Raw genomic sequence first — 21,812 nt, 5'->3', positions numbered from 1 at the left:
CTCTGTTGTTATGGACTGTCACATTAGAGAAGCCTTCCTGCCTTATCTATGGCTCAGGAGAAAGAGCAACTGACAGTCGTCCTCTGGGGAATGGAGGGTGGGTGGGAGGGAAAGGGAAATAAAAAGAGAGAGGGCAGCTGGACTGGTCCAGGCAGAAAGGCACTCAACTGTCACATTAACTGATATCGGCTCGTCTATCTTCCAAACGGTGTGACCCATCTGAGTGCTTAGAGACTTAACGCTATCATACACAATTAATGAGGACTGTCAGCATCATCTGTCTGATTTTGAATAAAAAAGGGGGGATGAGGTAAAGAAAAGGATGGGGGTGAGAAAGGACAGCGAAACATTAGAGAAAGGCAGAGGCAGACAGTAGAGGAGAGACGATGAAAGATAAAGAGGCAGAGATGCTGGAGAGAAAGAGGGAGAAATGTGAGCTATAGAGGTTGAAAGGAAAGAAAAGTCGTGTTAAACAGAGTGCAGGCGGGTAAAAGGTTGAACGCAGCAGACGAGAGCCTCGGTCACTGCTCTCAGATAGAGTCAAGGTGGTTTTACAAATTCCACCTGGAGCTGGAGGGGTCACAGACCATCACTCAGCACAAGGAAGGAGACTGACACAGGTAAAATGTCATGCCAGGTGAAAACAAGACAGGAACAGAGGTTTGTAATTCATGAGCTATTTTAAGTTTTCCCAAAAAAAGGCTATTGATTGCCACCGCATCAAGGACTGTGAAACAGACTGCGCCAATCTGAGATGAATGCAGCACTTGTCCACACCCCTGCATGTTGTAAAAGCATAGTCTTCATGCAAATAAGAGCTCTCACACATTCATTTTATGATTTCAAATGTAGTGTGGGAGTCAGCTGAATGCCCTTCTTCCCTGAAGCCTGTCTATGCTTAGAAAATTATCTAGCTCAGTCATGCAAACAAGTAGGATTTTGACAATTAGCCTACACAGTAAATAAGTGAGTTTCTGTTGCCATCATGGTGCCTCTGTGCAAGGCATCTCATCTAACGATACATCAGGTTAACGCCTGAAATTTACATGGATCTATCACTGAACCAGCAGGTCAAGCCTCTGCAGTAGCTCCATCATATCTGTTCCTATGTATCAATCCCTGGATCTTGCTCTATTTTGCATAGATTTGCATGTTATAGGCAGACATTTGCATCCAGCATGGCCAACAGAGTGAACTCTATAAGGCAGAGGGCAACTTGCCATCTGGCACTAAACCTCTCCCAGATCCAAGGTAGTAATATTATATTTATCTTCTTGTTAGCTAATCCCATAAAAAGACCAAAACAACAATTTATTAGTCTGTCTCAATACTTTGACATGTCAACCCTTTCTGTAGCTGTCAGCCACAAGCCCATTTGTTTCTACTTGAGATAAAAAAAAAATCTTTAAAAAACTGTCAAATATATTGTTTCATTTTCAAAAAAGCCACAGTAATTTCCTTAAACAGCAGGGCACTGTGTTTTTTTTTAGCAAATGCTACTCAAACAGGACTAAACAATTCATTTACTGAGGACTATTTTCTGCTGTTTTCAATACACATTTGGAGAATTTACAGCAAGACAGTGCATTGGAAATTGACTCAAAATGCTCATCACAATGCGCTTGGTCATGGTGAAGAAGGAATATTGATATTATGTTAAGTAAAAATGTGTTTGCGTGTGTAGGTATGCACTATGTATTTTTCCTGGTTTGTACTTTAAAATGCACTATAACAAAAATTGACCTTGACCTTGACATGTTGCAGTAGTTTTTTTTTAACTGTGGAGCTCTGTGGCACAGATAAGTGAGCGATATTAAACTTCGGTTACAAAATCTATACTTAACTTTTTGGTCTTTTCATGTGGTTTATCGACAATAGAAAAAACAAAATATCATCAGACTGTTTGATGACACCTTCCCTCTCAGTCACTCTGCTGCAGTGCATCTAGTCAAACTTCTTTAACATTAGCTCCCACAGACCGTACTGACGTAGCTGATTCCAATGCAAACGGTATCATCCTTTAGCATCCAAAATCAGGCATTTTTTAAAAATGTCGAATAATAAAGGTGTAGAGTAACTCGTCTTAGTGGCACTGGTGTGGAAACATTCATCCACTGACACTGTTGAAAATAATAACACATGTTGCAAGGACAACATGACCTCCATAATTGCTTTGTAATTGCTAAGAGACGGCACAAGACATAACCTGGCCAAGAGAAATCACTCCACAAATCATACCCACTGAAATCGCTCTGCTCACACTCTTTGTAACTGCTCAGCTTTACACTTCCAAGACAAGGACATCAGAAATCACACTGGCTAGGTCCCCCCCCCCCTCTTTTTTTGTTAAGTGTTTTTGTTTTAAAGTGAACTTTTCAGCCTTTACTGTGGGGACCATAAAGTTTAATCCGAAATAAATGCTAGACCTTATGGCAGATGTTCAGAGCACCCAAGTTAATGTTCATAAAGGGAAACAGTCTACATATAGACACCAGCTCTGCAAGAGAGACAATCATACATTAGCCTCTCACCAGAGCATCCATTTTTCTTCGTACCTCATACAAAACCCGAGCTGTGGTACAGAATAAGCTCTCATATGTCCTCAATTTGCATATTGGTCTAGCTTGAGGGGAGTCAGTTGAGCAAATTAAAATATTTAAAGTAATGTTCAACTGGAAAATCAAATGACTTTAAAGTGAAACTAAATCTAAGCTGAGAAGAGATTCTGCACAGCTCACTGTGATCTACTTCAAATGAACCACGTGGAAATTACTCTTGCTGCAGTTGTTTGTGGGTTTTTTTTTTTTTACACATACATTCACGAAATGCCAATATAAGTTTAGAGAGGAAGGATGTGGGCTGTGTGCGCTTATTTGTATGCAGAAGACAGCACGCTGTACAGCCTAGGAATCTTGTAAACGTCATGAAAATTAACTTAAAACTATACACCTTCCAATTCTGATTACCAGTCTAATCATGAGTTTCAGCTCCCACCCTGTGGGTACAAGGCCCAACCCGTGTATGCATGTACTGTAACAGAACCAGCGTATTCATTATTATAAGCCAGGCCTGTCATATGCAATTACCAGTAGCTGATGTTAATGGCTTATGACGGATGAATGCTGATGGACGGGTTTTAGATTCCAATGCCTTGGGTCGCCTCAGTAGTGAATACTATATTCAAACATCAGCGTGTAACATAGCTACAGCTCCTGCCCTGCACCATCTGCTTGGTGCTGTAATGATAACAGCATCTGATAGCAACTCACAGCATTAACATGCCTCGCTGTCTCAACTGTGCTGAGGAACTCTCCAATCAGCCTGCAGGCGTGAGTTTACACACACAGAAACAGGAAGAAAGTAAGTGTAAGAAGAGAAAGAGAGCAATGCTACAGGCTTTAAAGGCGAGGCTCTATCTTCTCAGCTGAACCCAATGACAGAAACATGTTGGGAGACATTTCCACATTTATCTGGCATGGAGGACCTGCATCATATAGTCCTGATGCATCATTAGTGAGTGCAATTACAGCTCAGAAAGCAACCCTGGTGCATCCATGAAGCTTGGTTGAGAGAAAAGAAGGCAGGAGGGGTTTTTAAAGAGGAGAGAGAGACGGATAGGCTAGAGTGATTTTACTCACTCAGGCCTCACCATTCACAGGATGCAGGGCTGAGAAGATGAGGTTGGGGGGGGGAGTGATGCACAGAGGAGGGGAGGCGGGGAAATGGAAGATAAATTGCGTGGAATCGGCACATTATATTTTTCACAGAAAAGGGTCAATGTTTCACAGCAATCGTTGCTGCTGGTAAACAGGAAGGCCGTGGCAGCAGAGGGGAATCTGTCAAGTTAACAGCTCACTGTTGCTACTGGATTGTGACTTAAATCCATGCTGCCCAGCAGAGGCTCAGAAGGTTCTGAGGTATCCCTTCACTGCCTTGCCTAACCCAAGATAACCTGATGCCTCCGCCACACACACACTAACTGGTGAGGATACCCATGACATCAGACTGAAGATCTGCTTTTAATTTTCTTGCATTAACCTCTAACAAGAAATACAGACTAAATATCAATATCTATCCCCATGTGCTCATGAATACTAACAGGAGGTAAACATCTGATTCATTTCCATGCCAATTTTCTCATCAGATATGTAAACTGTGTAATTGTCTACATACAGATATTTATTGTTGGTTGCTTTTCTGGGTCTGGGTTACGGCGGCACACCTTAATAGGATTAAGTATGATTTAAAGCATAATTTGATGTCTGACTGTACTATATGATAGGCTGACTTCAGCCAGTTTAGTGTTGAGGTTGCTCTGATTATCCTCAAGTATAAAAACAACTGAGACTTCAGATTTTGCAAATTCCTGCCATGAAAATAAATATAAAACTTTTCCATCCATCCTTTTTAACCAGGTTAGAGTCACAATGCCAAGGTATTCCAGACTTCCTCTCTCTCTGCCAGCATCTCCTGAGGGATCCCAAAGCGTTCCCAGGCCAGGTGGGATGTGTAATCCCTCCAGCATGTTCTGGTCAGCCTTGGGTCTTTTCCCAGGTGGACGAGTGTTAACTATCTCCACAGGGAGGTGTGTAGGATGTTTCCTGATCAGATTCCGAAACTGTCCAAGCTGGCTTTTAAAAAAAAAAAAAAAAAAAACACACAACACACACACACACACACAAAAGAACTGGGGTTTTACTCTGAGATGCTTCTGTGTCCAAGCTCATCACCCAGTCCCTCCTGAGGGTAATCCCAGACACTCCACGTAGAAAACTCATTAAAACAGCTTGAACTGGCTTTAGCTGGACAACCTACCCCCTCTAAACTGCATGTGTGTCTATCCAGAGCCTATCCATAGGTGAGAGATCATGCTTTGTCTTCAGGCTTAGCTCCCATCCACATTTCTGGCACCCTCGCCATCTTGCATTCACTGGCTCCTCACTGGCTCCATCTTGCCCTCACTTATGAACAAAATACCAAGTTACCTGTACTCCTTCACCTGGGCCAGCAATTTACTCCTAAGCTGAGGGGGGCAAACTGATCTGACCCTCACCCCAACTACTCCATAGTACAATGCAAAAGAAGTCACATCACAGTGGAAGTCATGGTCTGTGATCACAAACAGCTGTACATCATCAAGAAAAAGTAGCAGTGCAATTCTGTGGGGGTGAAACAGAGACTGAAACCGCAATGTAAATCCTCACCATCGTATGCCGCGATACTGAAAGATGAAACTGGAAACATTTCAGTCTCACAAAAACGTTTTTGACTTACAACAGTTAATACATACACAGCTATCATTCTGGAAAACAACTATTGTATAAATGGCCTTAGCATTTCATCTTCCCAAAGTACTCCCCAACAAGACACCCACTGTCCAGGAAGTCGCACTGCTCCGGCTCAATCGGAGGTCCATCAGTTGGCTGGAGCCTCATTTCCAGCTCCCTCACATAAGCCTTCCAGGAAAAGCAGAGCAGCTTGATACCCCAAGAACACACCTTATTTTTAAATTTTTTTAGACCATCACTCACATTTCCACTTGTGTTCCCGTCAGCCTATTCAAACTTAAGAAAATTTATTTATGGGCATCTTATTTCAATAATTTATTTTCCTTCTTACTTAAGTCACAGGAACATTGTCTGTAACTAAATCTACATTCCTCTAAAGACACCCTAGAGATGACGAACAATGACATGAATGAACATGGAATAACTTACTGTGCCACCAACGATTCTGCCCAAGGGGTACCAGGCCCTTTCATCAAACCAGTTGAGGAACTCGTAGAAGCCATTTGAGGTGAGATGGTGTGTTGATCTATAGTTGAACCTGAAGCAAAAGAAGAAAGAGAGGAGAGTCTGAGTGTATGGTAAAATAACCACCACACAGGGAGAAGAACATCTATTTCCATGTATAGACCATATTCTGCCAGAATGTTATAGCTATGGACAGAGCAAGGAAAAAAAAAAAACACTTTACTCTAGGGAAGAACAGGTTATTTTATTTGCCAGATTTTTAGAAGGCGGGGAGAATAGGTAAGCCACAGTGAGACATTGCCTTGTTAGAATAGGGGAGATAAAGCCTCCATTCACTGTGTGAATTGTGTTGATGGATGCCAACAACTCTCAGGTCAGCCCTTAAAAAAAAAAAAAAAAATTTAAGTTGAAGAGCTCCAACACAGAATGGAGCATTTTTCAGAACAGTACACCCGCTTATTGTACAGATAATTCCAACTCTAAGACATAAAATGTGACGGTGTGGGAACAGAGAAATAACGACCAAACAAAAAAAAAACAACAAAGAAATAAAAAAGAAAAGAAAAAAACAATCCTAAGAATAAATATAAGGAATATCACTGCAAACAGGCCTTGATTCACATTGTTGCTGTGGTAAGCCGAGGGGGTTGGAGCGCTGTCAAGCAGCAGAACGAAAGAGCTGACAGTGTTGAGAGGACTGCTGCCAAAGAGAACCAAGCAAGTGTTCAGTAAATTTTCAGAGGCACCTTCTTCGCTGCACAGTTCATTAATGCAGGCTGCTTTATGGTATATTCTATAGCAAATCAGTTACCTGTTCTGGCTACCTCTAATAGAAATGTACAGTGCACCAGAGAGGACAGGGGTTAACCTCATCTGTGTGACTAATCAGCTCGTTTAGAGATGTTCTTTGATTAATGTAACATCAAGTATAACCATACTGTCTTATAATGCTACCAAACAATACAAAGCGCTTTATACATATGATTTTGTTCACTTTTATGTTTATCTTCACTTCAGCTGCTTTCTTCTAGACCAAACATACATACATGTCTGTTGCGTTGCAGAGTCTCGTTATCGTGGTGCTGCGAATTTTTAATGTACATCTTCAAATCATACACATGCCTATCTAAGTTTACATGGTTGTAACAGCATCTATAACAGCGCTGCATATAAAGGCCAGTGCTGCCTCTAGCTTGCACACATTTATATCTGCATCTAAATCTGGATCTGCATCAAAGCACAGTGAGAAACCATCATAAAAACATGCAAGTGCCATTTTTTTTTTTTTTTTTTTTTTTTTTTCCATCCTTCTATGTTAATATACCCTGAATTAGGAGACAAAACACACTTGATTTGCATTTGACTTTGGATCTGTACCAAAACTTAAAAAATTTATATAAACCAAGAAAAGTCTTCAGGCAATGGTGTTACATTCCTGAAAATCACATTTATATCTCTACGACCCTAATGTACAAACAACAAAATGAAACCAACAGACAACCTGCTCAGAAGAGGTAAATATAAGCAAATACATTTTTCCAACATTGGCAGTTAAGGCTGCTGGTGTGTTAATTATGGTTTGAAAATAAGACTCAGAAGCAAAGAAAAGCATGGTCTCAAAAAAAGCACAGGTAACACAAGTCTGTCAACAGCCCCAGACCAAATCAACAGTATTTCCTCACTTCCATCTACACCACAGCTTGAGATTCAGCAGGCGCTTATTCAGTTTATGGTTCTGTGTGTGTGTGTGTGTGTGTGTGTGTGTGTGAATGCAAGTGAGACAGAGGGAAAGGCAGCAGCAGAGTCGTCACAAAGCTGCTAGAGTGTGGGCCGCTTACACTCGTGATCAGGACAGTGTGTTTAAAACTGTTGGCATGAGGTGCAGCTCATTAATCATCACAAGGTGCCTGGTTTTCTACTGCCTCCACATCGCACCTGAAGCCGGAGCTCTCCTCCTTCATGCAGGGCCTCCCATCTTGGCTCTCGTTTCCGGGCTGCATGCGGTGGCCAGTTATTTCAAAGCCAATAATGAGAACTGGTCTCTTGTGTTCATCTTGAGCACTATTTTTTCATTTAAAAAAAAAAAAATCAATTTTTCTCCTAACTGACTCAACTGCAACCAGTTCTTACTTTTTTATCCCGCTTCTATGTTTTAAGACTACTACTTGGTATATGGTACAATGTCAGTGTGTTAATGTGGAGTACTATGTGCTGTATTGGTGTTTTATATGTAGATTTACACCTGTCAAGCTCAGTTAACCAGTTGCCCTGAAAACCAACACATTATACATAACCCAAGATAATTTGAGGATATTCTGATGTTCCACTGATTGTCCAGAAATGGAAAACAATTTTCAAATTGAGTGACAATTACAGCAGTTACTCGGTATGTTTATAGTAGCAACAGTAGCAAAGTGAAATTAGATGCACAATCTTCTCTGTGCTGTGGATAAAAGCATGGGAAAATAGAAAACTAGGCATTGTGCCTTGTAAAGTGGCCTTGAAAAGCTATTGAGGAGTTGACATGAATGTTTATCCTTGTGGTTCCTCAGGCAATCATATCATTACTCAACAGCCTGAGACCTTAGAGCAGGACAAACACACAGTCCAGAAGGAACACAAAAGTACAAATACACTTTCATCTCAATTTTAGTAATGACTGACTTCACATAACTCACCAAGGCCAATCAAACTGCTCTTTCAAAAACAAGACGGCAGTCCAGACAGTACTTTTGTTCTTGCAAAGTGTGAGTCTATTTCCTTACATAGTGAGTTGTACAAAGAACCACAATGTTACAAAGTGCAAAGCTACAGAGGCAGCTAGGTGTGAGAGAGCCCTACCACAATGGGACTTTGAATGCAGGTGGAACTAGCCGGCCACTTCTGCCTCATTGTTCTGCAGCTGTCAAATCGGCCAGGCAGAAACAAAACGAATTCAAAGAAAACATTCTAAAAGACAACTTTGCGCGCTGCCAAGCCTTATCCACAAAACCCATTTTCCAATGATCTCATGGACAGCCAAGCAGAGTGCTTTATCCCTGCCCTTGTCACTTTGATGGGGCGGATAATGTAACTCTGCCAGGCACATTAGCAATTTAATGCATAGCTGCCAATATGGTCTCAGGCGACAGAGCACATGATGACTAGCGATGCCACTGCAGCACCTCCAACCACTGTCAAGTGAGTTTCAAGCTGAGCAACACATCCCTAACACCATAAAAAAACACTCCTGGATTAATAGCTGGGAAGATGAAGGGAAAAATGGGCCCCTATATCAACTCCTCAGATAATATCTCAAAGCAAAAATGAAAATTAGGAGTGGCATATTGTGCACTTTAGATCACTCGGGCCCCCCTGCAGGCATCATAATTCATTTTAATCAAGGTCCGTTTCACTGATTACCAGTTTCCTGTTGAGACAGAGCCATCATCATCAGCATGACTAAGTGGGCTCCATTGCTGCTTACAAGCCAGTAATGCCTCATTCTGCACCAACTACATAATCAGATGCATCATTGCTTTTTCCCCACTGGTTCTCGATATGGCGAATGTCTAAATAGACTTTCAGTTCCAGGGGTGTAATCACCAGCTTGACTAATTAGCCACCTCTGTTCAAATTCTGAATGAATAACCTGTAAACGAGAGCCAGCTCAGGGACCCAGACAGCAAGTGAGCAAGTACAACATGAGCTTCACACAATGAGACGCGCATTAGATGGGCAGGTTTGATCATCTCCGAGGTGTCTCGTTATTGGGGTTTTCAAAGGCAGCGGTCTCCAAAGTGTATAATGGAAGGAGCACAGCAAATGACACCCCTATCAAAGGGTTTTCTCGGATGGAGGTGGGGGGATGTTGGGGGCCTGGACCATAACACGCACTCCCACATCAACAGGATGTTTGTGTGAACATCACAGTAACAACACAGTAATAGGTACAAGACACAACGTGAGGTAAGAGAGATGTAAAGAATATTTAGTCAAATGCAATTGGCTATGCTTGCTATGAATTCAAGAGTTAAAAAAAAATGTGTAAAAGGTGAGATAAAAACAGTGGGTAAGCAGCTAAGACACAGGCCAGGCTAACACTGAGCATTAAATGTTTAATGCTTTTATGACACTGTGTGGTTGTGGAACAGCCATTATAGCCAATACAGTAGAACGCTAGTAGATTTAGTTCTAGCTTATAGGACACTTACTTAAGACTTATATGCACTTCTTGGATCACTAGATCTACCTGCGACTCCATCTGTAAATCTGGTCATCTGATTAGGCTCTTAGCCTTACTGTCACTGTTTTACAAGCACTTAAACAACAGGATTATAACTGTCTGCAGCCTATAAAATGTGCCTTTTAACAGCCTCCCAATAGGCTTTTCTAGTTGGATTGCCTTAGAATTGAAATGATAGTTAGTTTTCAGTCCCACTGCACCCTTTCCCCTTCCTGCCCCAAAACTAATACCTCCATGCTGGTGGAAAGGGTCACACTAACTGGCTCACTGGACAGCAGCCAAAGCTTTAATAGTGCTGAGTGTCCAGCATGCCTGCCATCACCTGACAAGATGAGGCATCCCGGCATATTACCTGGGTGTTGTATCACTTCGTTTAAAGGTGGTGGTGTGTGTGTGTGTGGTGTGTGTGGGGTAACTGCACTCTGCGGATGTGTGAAGGCAATATTGTACTCATGCGACAAGACATGACTTGCTAAATATGAAATTAAATATCGGCTGTAATTACTGGCCCACCAGAATGTGCAGAGGGTTCAATGAGGCGCTGTCTCAGTTGATGTAGAGTTGTTTACACAAACTGGAGCAGCAAAAAACACATGAACAATATCATTAGGAGATAAATACCAAATATAGAGCTAATTACTCTGCCAGGTCAACCATTTCCAAAACTCCCAAACAAGCAAAAATATAATTATCCAGATTTCATTGTTTGAGCACTTGCTGACACTGCAGTGAGCATTCTTCCAATTGAATCTTGAGTATAGAGCTCCTCTTTTGAGATAAAAAGGTCCAGGAAGAGCCGTTTAATCCTAATACTTTTGGAAATGAGGCATTACTTTAAAGTTGAATTCCACCTGAAATCTCCAGAAAATTATAATATATAAAAATCAGCAACTATTTTGAAGGTAAATAATTAAAATAATTTTTCAAGCAAAAATTTGAAACATTTGCTGCTTAGAGTCTTAGATGTCATGATTTGCTGCTTTTGCAATTTGAAAATATTATTGTGGGCTTTAGGAAATTCAGGAATTATTTCCATTACAATAAAGTCAAACAGCAACATGTTTGTCATAGTTAAAGCATACATTATAATGCAGTACTTGGTTTGTGGTCATGCAGAGGATTATGGGTGTAGAGCCTGTTGGGGTTCCTGTCTTACTATTTGGTCAGGGTGACTGCACAGACAAAAGCAGGTCAGGAGAAGCGGATAGTGACCTCATATGTCATGGTGGTTGCATATAACTTTCTATACCCTCCCAAGGACAGCAAATAGTGTCCACAGAGGCAAGGACTACCGTGTGTGCAGCAACCAAGAATTCCAAATGTGATGAAAATGGGGGCATCATTGACCAAAAATGGATACTATGTGGGACATACTGAGAACCTTGCTTGAAAACACCTTGAACAATCAACATTGGAGTTTGAATCGCTAAATTAGACTGATCAAATATGTGTTTTGAACAGCGTTTAGCACTTGATTGATAGAAAAAAAATGCCCCTCCTATAAACTTCTCAGGAACCAGCTGGCAGTAGTAACACAACCAGATGGTTTCTGTTCTGTGTTTTGTGCCTGGATGGGGTGTAAGATCATTGTGTCAATATGCAAACTGCTAAACTACTGCCTGTTGAAACTAATGAACGAAAATTGAAAAATGGCATCTTGGGGTAAAGACACATAATGGCATAAATATTGACTTGCCTAAGGGAATAACTTCAGTACACATTACTGTGCTCCAGCTCTAACTGGGACCATTAGACACTGTATAGCTATAAACTAGCATTGTTTATTTGCGCCAATACCTCCACATTTTGACAGTCAAGATAAAGATTCACACATAAAAGAGTTTGGGTGGTAAAAAAGGGCTGTTGGGAGCAGAGTTATTCAATTCTGAAATGGAGCACAGTCTGATAAAGACTTGTCTGTGCCTCAGTGCTGCTCTGTGAATGTGTTTATACTGCGTCTCTTACTGTAACAGAAAAGGTGTAAGGAAGCTTGTGCCTCAAGATTTTTATTCTTTGGTCTTGGAACAGACTGCTTTTTGTGTAAAACACTAAGTTTTATGAAGGCAATTAGACAATGAGCTCTACATTTTCCTGACATCAGATTTATAGAGAAGTAGAGTCACACTTATTGACATCCTAATTATGTTTTCACAGACTCGTAGGCTCTCATTCACACCTGTGTGAAAACAGCTTGGCAATACCTATCACAATGGCAGAGACTAATAATGCCTTGTGGGTCTAATAGGACAATCGATCTTAAATTATCCTATTTCCTTAGCCAAGCTAGACAAGATGCTTACACAAGCTATAAGCAGACAAGGAGAAGCATTGAATAATAAATTATCCAAACAGGGTCAAGAATGCACAGTGATCATGCATGCACAAGGAGCGTGCATGATCATTGAAACCAGAGCGAGTCTAAAGCAAGAATGTAGAACGATGTCAGTCTGTTTGATTTATTGAAAAGGCTTATTCACTGCTGGTCACAACTAGAGAAGATGCTAAAATTACTGAGAGTAACATATTAGGTAAAACATGCAAAACATTTGTTGGTTATATATCAAATTTGCTATTGTTTGTTTTACATTATCACTAAATGAAATCCTGGACCAAACGCCTTCACTGATAACCTGTGATAGGCCTAGAGTGAAGAGGTCTGGAGCACATAAAAATACAGTCAAGAGATAACAAGGCAAGTTCCCCCAGTAACAGCATTAATCTGTAGTGGCTGTTCAGGAGCAAATGATAAAACTTTTAACAAACATGTACAAAACCTGTGAGAAAGAGAAAATGGTGAGCATTTAACCTTCTGGCATGAGGTAGAGGTCTGCTGTCAGTGGGCCGGTGGAGGTCCATTAAAAAATTTCAAGAGGGAGTTTGGTACAAGTGAATCATTTCACACTCCATAGCTTCCTTCATTTTGAACTGAACAACTACAAAGAGGTTTGTGATCTAAACAAAGCAGCTGCTCGCAGTGATCTATCTGCTCTCCATGATTGGATGATGAAGAAGAATGTGCCTGGTCAACTGAGACCAATGAGGCCAACTGAGACAAACTTAGAACCAGAACGTTTCTACTTCCTGTAGAGGAATGAGAACTAAAGAAGATGTGAGGAAAAGTCTTGTTTTAATGCATGGTGCAATGCCTTCCTTTAAGTAACAAGATACCGTTTGCCCCAGGATTGAACTACTGCAAACACATTACAAAAATGTAAGATTAACATCAAAAAAAGGTAATAAACAACAGCAGAATGTAGGATCTATCAAATTTAGTGTTGTGTAATACACTTAGAAATAATGCAGTGGGAGATGTGAATTAATGTAGGAAAGAAACAGCTGGTTCAACATCTAACTGATGCTTTTAAGTCACTACAAACCACAGCCTAAAATATGTTACTCCACCTTGACATGTGCCTATAATTTTTTCAACACCAGTGCATTTCATTCATTGTATAGGCAGCTCTATTTTTTTTGGGTCATTCAGTATGAAGAAGAGGACAGTGAGAAAAAGTCAAGGTCTACTTTCTGAAAAGCATCTGAGCATATGATGAGTGTGAAAAGCTTAATTTTAAAAAGCACCCTGAAAATAGCAAAATAACAAAAGGGAACAAATACAGACTGCGGGTCAGCGCTAATAGGCTAGGTTGAGATTATCAGTACTTGTAAAACTGTAGGCTGATGTGCAGGAAATCCATCAATGTCAAAACCATTAGGCAACTGTGCTTTCTGTGTTCAATAACACTATACAGAGGTGGCCATGTGGCATACAATTAACCAACTCCAGCTAGGTTTGTATTGATTAGTAATTACAGAGGAAAGATGAGAAATCTGAGCCCCAACACATTTTGGTTGAACACCACAGCAATTACTGTGCAGAAAGCACACTTAGGCAAGCTGGGGGGTTTAACAACATGAGGCAGCCTCCTTTACGCCCTTGCACCTTTATTAAGTGGATAGTGTGTAAAATGGAAACTGCCACCTTCGAAAAAGAGAAGGCTTGACTGACATTACCTTGATAAATCTTCAAGTAGCTGCTATCACAGCCTTAATATTCCACTGCATGATTGCACAAATGCAGCCGAATCTGTCAGAGTTCAAAGCAAAATGATCATCTTTTAAAAGACTAAACCTATACTAGTTTGGGCTGTAACACTATGAATTCCCCACACTCGCTTCCCATCTCCCAACAACATCCTTGACTGAGCACGGTCAGGACAAGAAATGTGGACAAAGTGTTGGGTAAATAAGCAAGGCATACACACTTGAATCCCCTCCAATGGATGGTCAAGGTGAAAACTACAACCTTACCTACAGCTATGAATAGTCCTGCTAATTAACTAAATGTATTTGGGTCATCTTTGCATCTCCCTCAGCAAAAGGCAAGATTCAGAAGGAAGCAGCTCACTGTTATATGCAAAGAGTGGCTGAAATATCACTCAACAACTAATATTATAAGGAGCTTTCATAATACATGCATACTTGCAGAGCCAGAGGCTGAGCTTTTAGCATCACATTTAGCACACATTACAATTCTCTTACCCAGCTCATAAAAAACAAAATGTCAGCTGTTTACCAACTGATATAACTGATGAAGCATTTCAGTTGCAAAACCATGCAGTCCATTAACATTTCACAGAGACTAAGATTTCTGGGATAAATCTATGATCTTGAGCAAAATGCTGCAGTTTAGAGACTGAAGCCATCCATAATCACATATGACTCCTTCAAAGTAAAGCTCTGAAAAATCCTGACAGATGAATATGTTGGGTTGACAACTGATGAGTGGACTTCAATTGCAGCAGATGTTTCAGTGACAGTTGCTGCACACTACATAGATGCCAGATGGAAAATTAGAAGCATGGTTCTTAGCAGTGGAGATTAAGAGCAAGCACAAAGAGGGGTGTCACTAACAGAAATGTGGACACACTTGTGGGTTACAACATTACATATGCTTGAAGGGTATGTACTATAAATGTCATTAAACCCATAATCGTTGTCTAAAAAAAAGGTCTGATAGCAAAAGGCATTGCAACACTGTATGTTTTAAGTCCACAGCAGTTCGCTTTACTAAGTCAACAACAGATTCCTACTTTGGAGAGACCAAACAGAAGCAGCTCAGTTCAATCTGTGAAAATAATTTAAGTTTGGCGGGGACATGCAGGGAAGAAACAGTCAATACTGAAAGCTGTGTCATCTTGAGCTGAGCACAAGTGAGAGGACAATGATGTAAAAGGTAGGAAATAGTTTTCATTGATAAGCATGTAAAGCAGCCTGAGCCCTTTCAAAACTGGGAGTCAGGGAAAGCAAGGAGGCCTTGAATCTTAAAGCAGCATTAGTCAATGTTTAACATTACTTACATGCCAAATGATAATGTGAAAATAATGTGAGAGTTTGAAAATCGCTGCTGGTTTTGACAGACCTCAAGAGAATTATCACCTGATTCTGCTGCTCTCCTTAGCTTAATTTAGAGTGTCAGTTCATTGTATAACTGTCTGACCACAACTTTACTGCTTTGGTTCACTCTCACAGTAATTTCAGCAGGCAGCGGTTGTTATTGAAAAAGCTTTAAAAACTCGATGCACACTACCAACTCAGCACCAAAAGGCAGACAGACACAATCAGTGACTAGCTGGTGAATATAGCAGAGCATTTATCTGCAAAAGAGCCTCAGGAGTTGGTAGAGACCAAATACAGAGCTAAAATAGAGAATACCGAATTTACATTTGCCAGGTGATACAGAACACAACTCCAAATGAACGATAATTTTGCGCCACTGATTGGGGTGATAAGTCAATATTTTGTTTACAACTTGTTTCCACTGCTCTGTGGCCAGAAACAGTTGTTGCGGTCACTTTATTTAGGGGGAATCTACTGTAAGTGTTAAAGGAACTCGCACTTGTCTCATTCAGTTTTCTTCAAACACATTTTCCAAGCCAGTCTTTCAGGTCACAAATTCTCCTCCCTAAACTCTGTTACATGCTGCAGCACCAGTAAGCCATACACAAGCCATACACAACACTGGATTTAGAATAATGTTAAACGTCTTTGAAACAAGAATGATTCAAAGGCAACTTAAGATTTGTACTCTCAGTCAATTTAAAAGGTAAGGAGGGGGATAAGAAGAGTGACATTCCCAAAAGCAGAAAGTCACTGAATTTCTAACTGCTGTGTGTGAATCAAAGGAAATGGATGAAAGGCATGCCAATTCCACATTTAGCCAAAGAGTCCACTGGGGCAGAGTCTTCTCTTTTATCAAAACCCACTGTTACCATCGACCAAAAATAGGGAAGGCGCTGGGAGAGCCAGGCAGAAACAGCAGGCAGCAGTGAATCCCAGAGATACAGAGTAATTACTGGCATACAAAGAGCTTTGCTGTCATAACGGGCAGGTAATCAATTGGATATCACAAACACAAACACTGAGGACAAACAGCAGCAATAATTACAGGCCTAATCATCACAGGCTGAGATCTCTATTGAAGGCGTTCTCAAAAGAAATCATGTCTGAAAACTTCATCATAATTTGGGAAAAGTACAGGACATGTTTATGCTAAATCTTCTGACGAGGCATAAAAAAATTAACATACATGTACAACTGCTTAACTTGTGTTGGCGCTCAAAATATTCTTAGAAAGACCAGTACATTTTGGTGCCACACAAAAACATATACTAAATCCTCCACTGTGAGGCTCTAGGCTTAAAATCCTGCAGTGAGGGTAAACTGAGGGCAGCTGCCCACAGCCATCTAGAGCTTAAAAATCATCTTCTCTTCATCCAAACATCCACCTGCTGCGGTAAAGCGGAGAACTCAGGGAAAAGGCTCTTTTAAAGCACCACAATGGCCTGAAATGAAACCATAAAACTGGATGTTAAAAAAAACACAGCTGCAGACAATTATACTGTCTACATACAATTGATTCCCCTGGACAAAAAGTTGTTATTGCTCTGCCTTTGAGCATAATGGCTTGGCTATGAGCTGTAGAGTCACTAAGAGACAGTAGAGGAAGCCGGTAAGACATTTACGCCTCATTGGCTTAAACATCAGTGCAAGGCGCTCAATAACACTCCAGTCAAGAAGATACTGAGCACTTTATACAACCCCTCTCTGCAAACTCAAGAATCATTAAGACAGCGCACCTACATCATAACACAAGTTACTGCTGCCCCAAAGCTGCCATATCTGCATGAATGGGCTTGCCACTGTGGTTCCAAAATCCTGAGGGGTCAAAATTTACTGCCAGGGCTGAGTAATTATACACTGTCTTCTGTACCACTGCGGTCCCTTCATCATTATTTCCTAACACACAGCTGTCTCTGCTGTTTCATATTCTATGGCTATGAGATAATGGAGGGGAACAGAGGGGAGTGCTTTTTTCTCCTTCTCTCCCTTTTCTCCCTTCTCCTCTATTGTGGTGACAAAGCAATGTTTCATTCTTCCACAGGGGAGTCTTTGAGGAAGTATAAATTCCCAAATCTTATAGCCTCTTCAGTGCATAGCGAGCACAGACACATCAAGACTGTACTACTTACTGTAGCTATCCAACTAACTAGCTAGCCTGGGGTATGAGCTTTTTATACTCACATGAAAATTAAGAGCTTGCGTTGCAGCTGGTTAATTGAGAATTAACTTTCCAGGGAAAGATATGCTGCTCTTCATATAGCAAACGATGTCTCTCAGACTTGAACGTGCCTTAAGGATTGACAGGGCTCAGCGTTATCCTGCTAGTATGAATGCAGTGAGTATTAGATCATGAATTAAATATTTGGAAAATGCATATTTACATGCATACAGCAGCAAGAACAGTGTGGTTGTTTGTTTAGTAAAAGCATGATTATTTAACTTTCCTTTCCATATTACCATGTTTATAATTAAGACAGGATAATATTATAAATTCATTCTAAATTAAATGCCTTTAAACAGTTCCTGTATATAGAACTAGTCTGTATATTGTATATCTCCTATGTCTTCTTGAAGGAAAACAAATCAGCAACTAAAGGGAAGAAATAGCATCTCATCTGTGCATAGTCAATACGCCATTGTTGTCCGCTGTGTCCATAAAGAACCTCTGTGTAGAGCCAATCAAAACACTTTATTCTAAACCAACTTTCTATAAAGCAGTAATCGCAAGTCCTCTATCATCACCATGACAATGACATTGACTGACAGCCAGACAACCACCTACACCAAACAAAATCTTTGCATGCAAACATTAGCTTTCTAGCCACAATGCCTTAGTCTGTTTCTTGCCTGCAAGCATGGACCCATATTTTGATGCACCTTGGCTTAATGAGCAAACTAGCAAACAAACTCCCAAGTGGAAAAAGTACTCTCTAACATCTTTGGGCAAGATGGATAGCTAGTTAGCTTAGACATCTAAAGCACTAAAAAGCTCCAGAATTGCCTGCAAATGTAATGTTAATGTGATTAATGTGCCATTTATGTGTACGTTGTGGTCCATTTTCTTTAATAGCATGGTTAGAAAAACACTGACACTACGTATGTACATGCTAAATTGTGTTTGGAGAAACAGAAGACGCATTAAGACTAAACCATTCTGCACAAACGTCCTCTGCATACTGAGCCCTTAGCTTGTTTTAGGCCCACATTAAATTCCATTTAAATCTTATTTAACCCGAGTGAGCCAGTGTGACAGAATATATTGCCAAGGCTTATAAAAGATGCTGCAGTAGTTCAGTGAGTGACTCAGTAAAAACAACAATTTCAACGATTAAAGGCTTTTTATTCAGTTACTAGGATGGATTGATAAACAGTTGCAGGCGCTGTTACGCATTATTACAAACAAATGTCATCATATTACTTTCAGTTATCATATTAATTGCTCATAAACACCACAATAGACAAAAGTTAAACAAAATTAAAAGACTGCTTCAAAGACCTACTGTCAGATCAGGTCTCCTTTGTAGAGGATGAGAGGAGCACAGACAACAGAAGCAACACGAGCCCAGTGCATGCAACCCAAAGAGCACTTGTTTGATGTAGCAACCCCTAACGATCCACACAATCTAATGAGCAGCCATACTGAATACAGATATCACCAGGGGGGCTTCCTGACTTTGTAAAACATTAAAAAAAAAAAAAAAAGCTACTCCGTCATAGCTGTGACTCTGCGTGCATAATTGTAGTGGAGGAAGAGGACATTGATTTGTTTGGTGAGGGGGCAAAATTACCGTGGTAATTTCCAGGAGAGGAAAGACAATGAGCCTTTTGTTATTCTCCAATTAAATATCACCCCAGACATGGTTAAAGCTTGCACGCTTTAGGGCTTCAGTGCCAAAAATGAAGGACTGCTTGTGGCTAAATGGAGAATACTGTAGCCATATGCACTGCTACTCATCTTCTGGGTCGAGGCATCCCAAATGCATCTCAGCACGGGGACGAGTTTTGTTCAGGTGACTTAGACAGTGCAGCAGGAGTTTTTGAGGTCTAAGCTGAGTCACTGTAGCCTGAGTTAACACAATTTTACACACCTCCTGATATGTGGTGCCCGCTAAAACAGCTGTGTGACCTATTTTGGTCATGTGGGAGAAGAACTGAGACTGTGAAAGCCCTCTTCCAGATCCTCCTACAACAATGGAAAATAAACAATTTGCTGTAATGTGGATAAATGTTAATTTTTCAAACTTGTTCCCAGTGTTTTATTACAGTCTGTTACAGTCATGCTGCTACAGTTGCCCTACTGCCTCTGGTTATCACTAAAATAAACTAACAAGGCATATGTAAATGATGGGCAACAATGACACAGTTTCCTTATGAAGCATATCAAAGGTTTGCTTGGCAAGTGGTCAGCACTGCTATAATATGAGTATGGTGTCTACAAACTGCCAATGAACAGAAATCTAATCATTCACTCCACACTGAAAACACACAGCTGCCCTAATCCAACTTTGAAACTTCAGCAAAGATAAAAATCAAGCAGCACAAGCACTCACAGATAATGTATCTGTGTGAAATGCACAGAGATAGCATCTTAGTAGAAAACGGGGCTCCAGGCAAAGAGAATACATAAAAGACAACAATGAGCTCATCCTGGATGAAAACTCCACACTCTCTCTCCCCCCACACCCGACAGATTTGGAGTGGTGAATGAGAGCAAAGGCTTCCGCTCGCTCTCTTGTCTGGGTAGCAAATCTCCAAATCCCAGCCAGAGGGGGAAACAGATCCAGCACCCTATTACAGGGAGCCTGAGAGATGGGACTGTGGTTCATTCGCAGCCAAATTCGGCTTTTGTCTAGCGGGCCCCATCAAATAGGGCCCAACCTTCGCTGGGAGTGTTGTAATGACATTATGCCAGCTCTAGCTGCATCCACTGCAGGCGGGGTGTGTGTGTGTGTGTGTGTGTGTATGTAGGGGTGTGTGTGTGGCTGCGTGTGGTTTAGATGAAGAGAGAGGGTGATGGAGAAGGAGAGAGGGAAAGAGACAGATGACTCTCTCAGCCCAAGACTCCTGATTGAACTGCAGCCCAGAAATGCAGAAGAGGGAATCGTCCCGTTGATTTCCCTCTGTGAGTGAATGATGCTGATGCAGACAGCAAGACTAATGTCACAGCCTGTACAGCCTAGCACCTCTAAAAGAGGCAAGCTTTCTGCCAATGTCAGAGTGCCCTCTATTAAGTTAAAGAGAGAGACATCTTTGTTTAAAGATTACGGTATTATCTTCCATTTATCACTTGAGTTGAATCACTGCATGTTGCTGAAGTTATAAAGTATAACACTTTATAACTTCAGCAACATGCAGTAACATCTCTGATGATAAGGTTAATTTACTCTTATTCTGAACAAAATTAATTTATTAACACCTCAGCTGGACTAGAGAAGCTTGACTCTAATCTGCAAATAATCTGCAGATTATTTATCTTGATAATCATACAACTCAGTTATAATTGATAAAGTGTTGAAAAATGGTCATCACAATTTCCTGACGTGACGTCTTCAGTTCACTTAAATTGTCCAATGAAGAGGCTGGAAAATGGAAAATATCTGGAATTTGTTAATCTTGTCAGTTTTAAATACAAGGCGAAAAATACTTAAAAGCATCCACTAAGATATTCAAAAACAAAATAAATATTGCAAAATATTCTGAAACACTGCAGGTTTGTAAGAATAGTCTGTTCTAAAAAGCTAAACAGCCTAAAATCCTTAATGAAGAGAAACATAAATGACTTTTGGCAGCCAAATCACATGAGAATTCACATCACATAACATGCCAGATGGCTACAGTAAGAGCATTATCAAAAAATAATATTCCTTGACAACCTCACTGGCACACTGACTGGCTGCGGGGGGTTAACATGCAATCAAAGTCAGCAGAAAATACACTAAAGCCCTGAAATGACTGTGCTTGTTATAATACACAGAGGTTTAATACAGTAGCTTTTTCAACACCAGTGGGGAGGTCCAGGTTTCTGTGACTTTTAAAGCAGCTGGGGTGACAGGTGACAGGGCTATCCATGGCCTCTACGAGTTCATATTTCTTTGAAATGAAACTTTGGGTAGCTGGCAGGACCAGATGGGAGTTAGATCACAGATTGAAGACAAGACTTCCTTGCTAAGTTACAAAGACATGCTCATGGGAGGAGAACAGAGACACATGAAAGAAAGAAAACTGGCAAATAAGAAACTGAGGATGACAGAGAGAATAGTACTTCAGTCAGTTTGCCAATTGGATTGAAAAAGTACGTTTCAAGGTCAAGATAAGCAGTCATGGTAAATGAAATTCTAATGACAGTAGTAATTGTCAAATTGCTGAAACTATACTGAAAGGGAAATGTCGAAGTCTGAGGTCACTTATCTCTCCTGAGTGAAATCATATCAAGT

At 40.7% G+C, this 21,812-nt stretch overlaps 1 protein-coding gene across 1 annotated transcript in view; it reads right to left on the bottom strand.

Annotated features, from left to right (window-relative positions):
- Nucleotides 1-21,812, bottom strand: part of stt3b (STT3 oligosaccharyltransferase complex catalytic subunit B) — a 75,394-nt gene that overhangs the window by 38,787 nt on the left and 14,795 nt on the right. The window contains exon 2 of the mRNA XM_018685387.2: nt 5,718-5,826. Within this exon, the coding sequence (XP_018540903.1) occupies nt 5,718-5,826 (109 nt within the window). The remainder of the gene's footprint in view (nt 1-5,717; nt 5,827-21,812) is intronic.

This window comes from Lates calcarifer, linkage group LG3 (assembly GCF_001640805.2).
Source record: "Lates calcarifer isolate ASB-BC8 linkage group LG3, TLL_Latcal_v3, whole genome shotgun sequence".
NCBI classification, from domain to species: Eukaryota; Metazoa; Chordata; class Actinopteri; family Centropomidae; genus Lates; species Lates calcarifer.
Note: the sequence above shows the minus strand (reverse complement) of the source record. Positions and strands in the feature narration are given on the sequence as shown.